The 11,903-nt window shown below is 37.7% G+C and overlaps 1 protein-coding gene across 1 annotated transcript in view; it reads left to right on the top strand.

Annotated features, from left to right (window-relative positions):
• Window positions 1-485: 485 nt before the first annotated feature.
• rgs5.L (regulator of G-protein signaling 5 L homeolog) overlaps window positions 486-11,903 on the top strand; it is a 38,664-nt gene continuing 27,246 nt past the window's right edge. Inside the window, exon 1 of the mRNA XM_041590564.1 lies at window positions 486-719. Within this exon, the coding sequence (XP_041446498.1) occupies window positions 676-719 (44 nt within the window). The 5' untranslated portion in view covers window positions 486-675. The remainder of the gene's footprint in view (window positions 720-11,903) is intronic.

Below are 11,903 nucleotides of genomic sequence, written 5' to 3'. Positions count from 1 at the left end.
TCCGAAATATTTAGGCTTTTCGGGAAAAAGCCCACAAAATCGAGCGATTTGGGAAAAAAACTCTGGAAAAATCATAAGATTTGATTTTTCAAGTTTTTACTAGAACCGACTAATTGATAATAAATAAGGTAAAATTGGGTATTGGAGTTGGTCATAATTTTTTTATATCAAAAATGAGAAAAATTCGGATTTTAGTAAATAACCCTCCTCGTGTCCAGCAACTTTATTCAGGGTCAGCAGGTCTTGCTGGGAACTCAGACTGTGAGCAGTTTACTGAACTTCAGAAAGAAATACACTGGAAGGGTGTTTAAAGTGATGCTGTCACAGGCACAGAGAATCCCCCAACTTAGCTCCGTCTTCCGTCCCTACTGCCTTAGGGAAAGCACAGAGTTTATTTCTCTAGCCTGTGAGGAAGGAAGAATATCATTGGACGAGGGGCTGGCTCCATTCCAGCATGAAAGCTCTATATACTTGTGACAAGAGGAGCTGGCCTCAGACTGAGGGAATCACAGACTGCTCAGGGTCATAGACAGCTTGTATCAGAGTGCTACCAACAAGTTCCGCTAAAGGGCAAGGCACTGTCTATAAGAAGACACAGACTGCGTCAACTGAGGGAGAAAAAACATTTTATATTTCTTTCTTCTCAAGAAACCTAAGAACCAATAAAAAGCCAAGATGTGCAAAGGATTAGCTGCCCTGCCCCACACCTGCCTGGAGAGGTGAGATACTATGGGAGTGTGTGCGGTAAACTGTTTAATAGTACTGAGTATAATTGCTCTATGCATTAATACTAAGTAATTACAGCTTATGTGAGTCAGGAGTCTGCATTGTATCATGATACTGAATGTTTACATAACTATCTATTGAAGGAGTATAGCAGATGAAGATGTTTCTATAGCTATTATAGAGCGCACTATATCCACGTTTGTAGCCCTTTGTGTTAGGCACTTCACCTAATATATTGTTAGTTACTGATCTAATAATGTGCTTGTTGGACTCTGAGTAATAGATGTGGGTGGTAAAAGTGGCTTGTCACACTAAATACCTCCTAATCCACTTTATAATGATATGGTGTTTCCAGAGTATTAGCTGCAAGAAATCCACTCTGCCAAGCCAAAAGCTTTTCTTTACATACCCCCGTTAATATTATAGTCTACAAGATGTTTGTCTTTTTATTATACAACTTATTGTTGCTTCTGTATATGGAGACAGGACAGAAGCTAGGTTTCGACAAGGCTAGTGAATAAACCATTGGATCACTCCTTACGCAAAAGGAAAATTTGCATTTCTTGGATATAATGAATATTTTTGGATGAAAATCCCAGCATATTAACAGCAGCAAGTTATAAGCGATTAATATTACAGGTGTGGGACCTATTATGCAGAATGCTCGGAATCTGGGCATTTTTAGAAATTTTAATTATTATACAGGTATGTGGCCTGCTATCCAGAATGCTCAGAACCTGGGTGTTTTTTTAAGAATTTTAATTATTTTACAGGTATGGGACCTGCTATCCAGAATGCCCTGGACTTGGGGTTTTCTGGATACGGATCTTTCTGTAATTTGGATCTTCATACCTTAAATCTACTAGAAAATCATGTAAACTTTAACTAAACCCAACAGGCTGATTTTGCTTCCAATAAGGATTCATTATATCTCAGTTTGGCTCAAGTTCAAGATGTTGTTTTATTATTACAGAGAAAAGGGAAATCTTTTTTTTAAAAAAATTTGGATTATTTGGATAAAATGGAGTCTATTGGAAATGGCCTTACCGTAATTAGGATCTTTCTGGTTAAGAGGTTTCCGGATAATGGATCCCATGTAGAATGGAGACCCTGTAAAATGGGGTCTATGGGAGATGGCCTTGCCCTAATCCTGAACCTCCTGAATAATGGGTTTCCGGATAACAGATCCCATACCTGTAATAAGATATTTGTTTGTGCCATGTTTTCCAGTTTGCAGTTTGGAATCTATTATGTGTACTGATGGGTAGCCCAGCAGTGTCAGAATGAAGTGACAGTTGACTTTGTTTCCAGATGTTTCATTAGTTGTGCATTTTACAGAGAAACTAGATATTTTTCGGAACTTTTCTGGAGTTGTTATAACACTTGACTGATTGTTAGAAACAGTGTGAAAGAAACTATTCACTATGGGGCAGATTTACTAAGGGTCAAAGTGAATTTTCAAAGTTAAAACAATTTTTCGGTATTTCGACCATTGAATAGGCCTAAATTCGACTTTGATTCAAAGTAAAAAAGTTCAACTTCGAAAATCGAAGTACTGTCTCTTTAAAAAAGTTTGACTTCGACACTTCGCCATCTTAAACCTGCCGAATTGCTATTTTAGCCTATGGGGACCTCCTAGAACCCATAGCCAACATTTGCTTTAGAAGTCGAAGGAAAATCGTTCGATTCGAAGGATTTCATCGTACGATAGAATGATTTTCGTTTGACCGAAAACGGCCAAATCCAATACAAAAAACTTCGACCTACTGATTGGTCGCTATAGGTTAATGCTCCTGAACAAACTTAGTGCCTTTTATTACATAACCCCTTTAGACTTAGGTGAGTACTGAATAAATCAAATCAGCCAAATAAAAATCAAATCCCAACTTACTTATTCAAATATGATCAAAATCAAAAATTGCCATCATCTTTTAACCTATGTCCATTAGTTACCCTTTGATTTAAAGTCACATTAAAAAATACAGGGTTTACGCCCCATCTGTAGGAAAGGAACTTGCAATGTGTTTTAGAAGGATTGATATACTTATGTCTGTCTTCAGTCTAAAGTCCAAATAACTACAGTGTTGAAGGAGGTATGTTTTGATGTACGGTTTCAAGAGCGCCCAAACGTATGGTCTGTGAAATGTGTATTTACTCTATAAAACTGGTGCTGACTTAATGGGTCTTGGTGAGATATAAATGCATTGCACTTTAACAAACAGCATAAGGAGAGCAAATTCTGATCAGGACATCAGAACCAATTCATCCATCCATCATGATTTTCTTGTAGGAGATTAAACAGAAGTCTTGGACGATGCTTATGAAGCATTTAAACTTGGTGTTTGTTTGGAATTTTGATAATCACTGGGCTAAGATAAAAACCAGAAGCAAAGTCGTTAGACAGGTGGCTATACCAGAATTTTAATGCAGAATCAATTGACTTGCTGAAAATGGTTTCCTTCATTTACATGTTCTCATTGTCAAACTGTGATCCTTACAGTCCATCTTTGGAAAATAAGTGATTGAAAAGAGAAATTCAGCCACTATTGGCTGTTCTTAGGAGTATGTAATAAGCAATCTTATGTGCTCCCATTGTAAGGCTAAATCACAAAACTGACAGATTGCTAAATGAATAAAAATAAGATTTTTCCTGGATAAATAGTTAAGAACACCTCATGGAGTTATATCCTAATTGAGAAATGTGAGAAATATGAGTTTTGTCTTTCATTGTGTTTTCTGAAGTTTTACATAAAGAAGTTGTTTTCCCTTTTTACAACTTGCTATTAAAAGAGATTCTTTGCTTGCCTTTTTCTTGACTTATTCGTTTGAGATGTTGCTGTAGTGTTTTGTATGTATTTTCTATACACAGTCTCCATGCACTCAGCATTCAGAACAATACTACTTTAGGGTATGGCTTCTTTTTACCCCAGAACTACAAAATTCAAGACAAGCACCCTAGTCTCAGAGAAAGACTCTTGTTGTATACTTGCTCTAAATAGTAAAGTAGATGACTCCCTCAATGGGGCAAATTCACTAAGCGCCGAAGCGCCGAACACTAGCGTTAATTCGCTAGCGTTTGGCATTTTCGTTACTGCGCAAATTCACTAACGAACGCTGGCGTAGTTTCGCTAGTGTTACTTCGCACCCTTACGCCAGGCGAATTTTCGCTAGCGACGTAACTACGCAAATTCACTATCTTGGGCAGTGTACTGAACGCTACCTTTTACACTAGACTTCCTTCGCCACCTCAGACCTGGCGAAGCGCAATAGAGTAGATAGGGATTGTTTCAAAAAAAGTCAAAATTTTTTCTAAGTCCCAAAAATTTTTTGGGGCTCCCCTCCTTCCCCCCTACATTTCCTGACTCATGGCAACTTACCTAGACAGTGGGCACATGTGTAGGGCAAAATAAAATTTTTATTTGATGATTTGAAGGTTTTCTTGGCATTTGTAGTGCTGATACGTGTTCCTCCATTGAAATTTGAATTTGGCGCCGTATGCAAATTAGCCTTCGCTAGCGTAACTTTGCTTTACATAGCGAATCAACGGTAGCGCAACTTCGCAACCTTATGCTACCCCTGAGCGCAACTTCGGATTTTAGTGAATTTGCGGAGCGCTGGCGAAACTACGCCTGGCGAAGTGCGGCGAAGTTGCGCCTGGCGCAACTTCGAATCTGAGTGAATTTGCCCCAATGTTTCATGGGACAGCCATCTCTATCTCTTCATGCGAACCTTAGAAATGGTAACAGTTGCTTCTGAAACTTTGTGCCAAACAGCTACTTCAATACTTTCCTTAAGGGCAGAGACACATTGGCAGATTCGGGGAGAGTCGCCCAGCAACAAATCTCCTCTTCTTTGGGGCGACTAATCTCCCCGAACTGTTTTGCCCTGCCTTCCCGCCAGCTTGAATGTAAATCGTCAGCGGGATAGCATTTGGAGCCCAACTTTGGGCGACTTCGGAAAAACTAAGTGCTCCGAATGCCATCCCATCTGCAATATTCATAGCCGGCAGGGAAGGCAGTTCGGGGAGATTAGTCTCCCCGAAGAAGAGGAGATTTGTCGCGGTCAACTAATCTCCCCGATTCTGCCCTTAATCTATCACTTCATTTTAATCATTCACCACCTATTTACTAATTTACTATGATATCGTTTTCAGATAAAATTATTATATATTATTTTATATTATTTTGCATAGGAAATACAATATTTCAGAGTTGTTGACTCAAGGTTCTCGTACTAAGGGCAGATTTATCAAAATGTGACATTAGAGTCTACAACAAAAAACCCACTTATTTTCTATTCAGAATTTTTAGAATTGTATTTATCAAAATTAAGAGTTCGCCATTTGATAAATACATACACTTCTAAAGATTCCATAGGAATGAATAGAAAATGAGTGAATTTTTCTTTGGTGTTTTCTAATCTCACATTTTGATAAATCAACAAGGCAAAAGCCATCTAACAAATTGGTATATATGGGCTTATTTGCAAATATGTATAAATTGTTTTTTTGCCACTTTAACTGTATGGTATTTTTTTAATAAAAAAAGGTGTTTGCTTGACTATAGCTGCATTAAAACCAGCATTTAATGGGAACACATTTTACATCACCTTCTCATGCCAGATATTACAATGCATTAAAGTGGGTCTAAAGTTGTGTAAAACAGTAGTGTAATTTTAGTTGTTAAATTGGCTGAATATTGACAGCCCATAGGAAACTCTAGGATTTGATGACTTGTGGCTGGTTAACATTTTCTGACAAATCACATTGGGAAAAGGGGAAAATGTTGATGGCGTTAACTCATTAAATGCTTTTCTGGCTGTCAGAAAAGTGTTATGAAAAGATGGATAACGTGAACTGTTGGGAAAATACCAGGAATCCCCAGTTCAACCTTATTAATCTGTCATTATGGAAAGTTCTAATGCTATAAAAAGCATAAAAAAGGAGAGGGTTCCACTGTTGTTGAATCACTGAATCCTGTTGAGTTCCAGGTTCAAGGCAACAGTATTGTAAAGAGTTCTGGTGCTAAACTACCTTAATGGATCCATAATAATCAGAGTGTGAAATAATGGAACGTCAGTGAGTCACAGTATCAGGCAATTGCTACATAGTCACATTGAGGACACAAGGCCTAGTTCCAGATTCATTATTTGGGTTTTTTTATCTGATTTATTCCCCCTTCCCAGTTTGTTTTAGCTCTTCTGGTATGGAAGGATCAAGTGCATTAAAGGGGTTGGTTTACTTTTAGGATGTTAAAGAATGGACAATTCTAAATTTTCATTATTTATTTATTTATTTATAGTTTTTAATTATTTGCTTTTTTCCAGCTTTCAAATGGGGATCACTGACCCCCCCCACAGTCTAAAAAACAAATCCTCTGTAATGCTACACAATGATTGTTATCACTACTTTCTACTACTAATCATTCTATCAGACCCTCTCATATTCTTATTCAAGTCTCTTATTCAGATCAGTGCATGGTTACTAAGGTAATTTGGGCCCTAGCAACCAGGTTGTTGAAACTGGGGAGCTGCTGAATAAAAAGATAAATAACCGAAAAACCACAAATAATCAAAAATGAAAAACAATTTCAAATTGTCCCAGAATATCACTCTCTGCATCATACTTGAAGTTAAATGAATGGTGAACGGCCCCTTTAATGTCTAAGAAGAAAAGCTTACTTACCAATTTATATTCTCTGGTGCTACTTCTTTTGCTTATCATGGCCAAGTGTATGCAGTGTGTTCAGAGCACTGAGACTGAGGTGCATTGTACACAGAAAGCACAGATCACCCCTATTTGCACTTTGTCCCTATAATAAATGAGACCTATACGTCATTTAACAAGTGGAAGGCAGCATTCCTTCTTTCCTCCGTTTCTGGTTAAAAGCCACAAAATCCCTGGATGTTGTTGAAGCTTGCTTTATTTGCTAATGTGCAATATATTTTATGCACCATGAAGTCTTCTGTTTGGTATTGCTTTGCATATCTCCGCTTAACTTTGAATTTGCTATGCCAGCCTCCAGCTGTAACTTGATTGGCAAAAATTCATTTTGTTGTCTCAGATGTTGCATTGTCCGTTGGCTTTATGCCTCCAGTTTGTTCTAATGCATTGTGTTCACATTATAAGCTCAGAGTTCATTTTTACAGTAATAGCTAAGCTTTAAATATTCCTTCCCTTTTGGTAATGATCCGTTGAAAAATTTCCTTTAGTTAGTCATGCTACATTCATGTTATAAAATGCCTTATTTCGACTAATTGAGAATAAAATCTCTTCTGCTTTCAAAATATACCCCTCCCATATGAAATATAAATAAGTTGCTGTTCCATCTGTTGCCGTATAGCTGTTTCTTTCATGTTATATATTGGCCAGTGGTGGGGATGAAATAAATATTTTTATGAGTTCAAATCAAAGCAATATAGCATACTGGGGCTGCAGTTTGAGGAGAAAAAAAGCATACATCAGGGACATTTATATTGTGAGTCCTCATCTGTTGTTGCTTCATATTTTCAGTTTGCCGCCTAGCAAATCTCCCAGCAAATTTGATGTTTGTTGTGAATAAAATTTAGTTTTAGGGGCCAATTTTTTTGGTCGAGTTTGTAAAGAGGAAAATTTAAATTTTTAGAGGGAAAAAAATAGAATTTTTAGAGATTTATTATTCTCCAAAGCTGCTAAAAAATCTGAAAATACTCCATCTCCATCTGAAACCTGTCCAGGTCATGTAGAAGTCAATGGCAGATGTCCCTGAAGATTTCTCGACATCGTGATCCACTCTTGTCTGATAATCTGATAACGACGAGTTTCAATTCAATAAAGACGATTTTTTTTGGAGCATCAGTTGTACGATTTGAATTGACGCACAAATTTGTCTCAATGTTGATTCGCACCGCATTTTTCGAGAAGAATTTATGATAAATGAGTTAAATTCGTGGATATACCCAAGTTTTAGTAAATGCCTCAGCTGGTCTAGATGTGTTAGCCTGCTAACAGTGTATATATATTATGAAGAACTCTCTAAAGAAGAATAGGGAGTGTGGTCTCATTTAAGTGATGCATCATCCTCTATATCAGCATGGTTGTGATTATGCTTTCCTCTATATCATAGGGTTCCCTATAATCAGTGTCGGACTGGCCCACCGGGATACCAGGAAAAGTCCCGGTGGGCCAAGGTGTCAGTGGGCGCTTATGCTGCTAAACATTTGGCCTATTTAATGGCCATTTCCAAATTCTATGAGAACAAAGAGGCTAAAAAGGAGAATAGCGTTTGAATGAGGAGAGGAAGAATAATAGTACTAACAGTGGGCCCCTGGTCTAAGATAATTGGTGGGGCCCTAGTCAAAGGATTTTGGGTGGGCCCCTGGTGTCCCAGTCCGACACTGCCTATAATACACATGTCTTTTTATACAGAGGCACAAAGAAAATTACACTTTTTCTCCATTTTTTCTTTTACTCAATTTCTGACTGCCATTGCCACTATAGTTCATGCTAACTCCATTTAAAATGATCCACCAGTATGTAAAAATTCACATAAACAAATGTATAGTTTCCATAAGCTGAGAAAGCTCTGAGATCATTTACATTGTGTGAGCTGTAATATCCTAGGCATATTTTGACCAATATTTAGTACAGAGATAAAACTGACATCTGGCGACATTCAAATGTCCAGGGGCAGTGAAAAAAATGTGTCTTGTGGTTCTTGTTATTCACGCAGCATGAGGCTGCTGAGGCTGTAAAGGTAATTTATGTTAACAATTAACCAACTACATCACCATTAACGCCTTATGCAGCCCTCTGTTTCAACTGAAATGACTGTTCGCCCAGAGACACAGGAGTCGACTCGCCTGTGGAAAGCAAGTGAAAATTTTGAATGTGACTGTACCACTCTTTGTAAACATGGGTTCAGAAGCAAAACTGGACGGAACTTGTAGGCAATGATGCATAATATTCAGGTTTTCTTTAAAATACACCACCTCCTTGTACTTAAGGAAAGAAATCAATTCTTGCCCCGTGTTCCAGAATATGGCTTTTCAGCAATGCTAGATTGTTATGGATAACAATGTCCTAAGTAGGCAGTTGGTATAATGGGTGCCAGTTATTATGTAGTTGTTACTGTATCCTTGCTGATACCATCTGGTGCAAAGGCTAAAAGACCGAACTGCATCAACAGCCAATACAGAGTTTGCTATTGGAGAACGGTTTGTTTTAGATCAACATCAAGGGGTTATTTATGAGAGGTTGAGTTTGTGAGGTTTGTTAATCATTTTCTACCTCGAATGAACTAACAACTCAAATGTTTAATGTTAAAACTCAATTGAATGCAATAGGGAAAAATCTTGAATACTCCCAATTTATCGAGTTTATAGGTTAAAAAAACATTCAATACCACGTATTTATTAAGTTTTTTAGCGCAAACCACCATGCAACACCTGAAAATCCAAATGGTTGAAGGGTATTTTCAGATTCAGCCTTTTAGCAGCTTTGGGGAATAATAAATCTTGAAAATTTTGTTTTTTTTATTGCTGAAGATTTTTTTTAGTGAAATTACCCTAGAAAAACCTTGAATATATTGAGAAAATGCAACTCAACCTTTGATAAATAGCCCCCCAAATGTGATTTATGCTACTCTTTGTAAAGTGCTAGTGCTATATAAAAAATAAAAACAGCTAAGGGGTCTCAAGATGATTGGGCATTTTTGGAAACATAAACTAATAATGAAGACCCCATGAAAAGTGTTTCATGATGAGGTTGTAGAACTTTAATTTCTATGGATCATGCCAGGGTAAGTACAAAGTTTGTTCATATTTTTGTACAAGTTAAATCTTGATAGGATTTGTAGTGAGTCTGGGGCCCTTCTCCCTGTGGACTATCACTGGATCTTGTGCCTGAAGGTTTTAACAGTGTGTACAGTAGATTGCCTTGTATCCTGTCCAAATGTTAAGATGTGCATCTGTCAACAGGAATACATTAGGCCAGCTGCAGGTACACTTCATGCTGGCTTTGGCACATAATTGCTTACAGCCGGCAGGCAGAGACAGAGAAGTAGGTTTGCATATTAGTTAAGTGTCCTCTCATCTGCAATAATATCAGCTAACGGCTTTTCAGGTCCAATGGAAGTGACAAAGATTCTCAAAATTCTCATGAATTCTGCTTCATGTATATTATTTTACAGAAATTGGGTCTCACTATAAGTTAATTAAAAGTAAAATTAACCAGGATTTTTATAATAAAGGGCAGTAAAAATATTTAATTTGGTTAGAAACTTGCAACAAGTATCTCTCCTTTTTTGGTGGATGTTCATTTGTACTAATCTAAGACATCCTTGCTGTCCACACGGTGCTTGGCCAATGAATTTAGTTGTGCTTCCCTTACACTGTCTTTGTGTCACTAAAGTTTCCCATCCCACACTTTCTCTTTCCCATGCCTGGTTTGTACTAGTAAATTTCACTGAACACCATGTACTGCCTTGTACTATAGTACTGGGTGTCATTTATAAACACTGGGCAAATTTGCCCATGGGCAGTAACCCATAACAACTTTTTTTCTGCCAGCTGCAAGTTGAATAATGAAAGCAAATATTTAATTGGTCATCATGGGTTACTGTCCAGGTGCAAGTTTGCCAAATGTTTATAAATGAGCCCCGATCTAGAGTGTGTCTGCTTTCAGTCCTTTTAATTGTGTCAATTGTGTCTCTACAGTCTCCCTTACAGCATCATCTGTTCCCTCTGTTTTCTTTTTAACTACCTTCATTTACATATTTTCTTACGTGAAAATTAGGTTGAAAAAAGATGCATCCATCAAGTTATAAATCTGTATACTGTATATCCAGCCTAATTTCTAGTTGCCTAGTGCAGTCCCATTAAGGGTATAAGTGGCTTGGATATTTTTACATCCCAGGTGCATGACTTTACATTTATCAACATTGAATCTCATTTGCCACTTAGCTGCCCAGATTGGCAGTTTGTCAAGATCCTGTTGCAAGGATGTCACATCCTGGATGGAATTAATTGGGCTGGATAATTTTGTGTCATCTGCAAACACTGATACATTACTTACAATAACCTCCCTTAAGTCATTATTGAAAAAGTCAAATAAAAGTGGACCCAATCAGGCCTGGACTGAGAATTAAAACAGGCCCTGACATTTCAAGTACACAGAGGCCCACTCAGCCCACACAGGGGCCCAAACAGCCACCACCAGCCCACTAAAACCTGACTTTCTATGGCACCTTATAGCAGCCCCTCTGGCATTTGCCAGAACCCACAGATTGCCAGTCCGGGCCTGGACCCAATACAGACACCTGAGGGGCCCCACTAAGAACCTTACTCCAAGTAGACAATGTACCATTAACAACCACCCTCTGTAACCGATCCTGTAGTTTCCTTTCCATGTGAAAACGACTTCATTAAACCCAACAGACCGTATCTATTTCCTATGTTTTTCTTTCTCCACATCACTGTCCTGTTGCCCACTGTCCCATATTGGGGTGCTTCTGCCTCTGTAATCTCTCCATTCTCATTTCTCCCGTTCTCTGTCCCAACCTACCTTGACTAGGATGAATCATCCTACAGTAAAAAATGTTTTAGGCATAAGTTTGAAAGGGTGGTAAGAATGATGCTATAATGCCAGGCTAAGTGGAATGTATGCTTGCTGGTTAGAAAAATGTAATTTTGCTTTTTGAATAATCAGTTTTTGTTGGACTTTTTTATTTTAAAAATTCAGAAAAATCTGGAATTTGAATAATAACCCCATTAAGGTTCTCACAGACTTGGCATTGTGATTTGGCACTTAAAGAAACCTCATATTTACATCTTTCTCACTCTCTCTCTCTTTCTCTTGACTGTTACTTTGCTCTGTTTTTACTGCTTTTATTTCCCACTGCTCCAGTTTACAGCTCCTGCCAGTTTTTGTTTTTTATTTTCTGCAATTCAAAGCTCCTTGCCTTTATATCATTACACTACTACAGTTCACTCACCCTACACCGTTAAAGGGCATGTAAAGGCAAAAAAAATAAAATCCAATTTTTACTTTCTTTAATGAAAAATAAACCTATCTCCAATATACTTTATTAAAAAATGTGTACCATTTTTATAAGAAACCTGACTGTATGCAGTGAAATTCTCCCTTCATTTACTGCTGTGGATAGGAATTGTCAGATGGTCCCTAACTGCTGAGCAGGGAA

The sequence above is a fragment of the Xenopus laevis genome, chromosome 4L, assembly GCF_017654675.1.
Source record: "Xenopus laevis strain J_2021 chromosome 4L, Xenopus_laevis_v10.1, whole genome shotgun sequence".
Taxonomy (NCBI): Eukaryota; Metazoa; Chordata; class Amphibia; order Anura; family Pipidae; genus Xenopus; species Xenopus laevis.
Note: the sequence above shows the minus strand (reverse complement) of the source record. Positions and strands in the feature narration are given on the sequence as shown.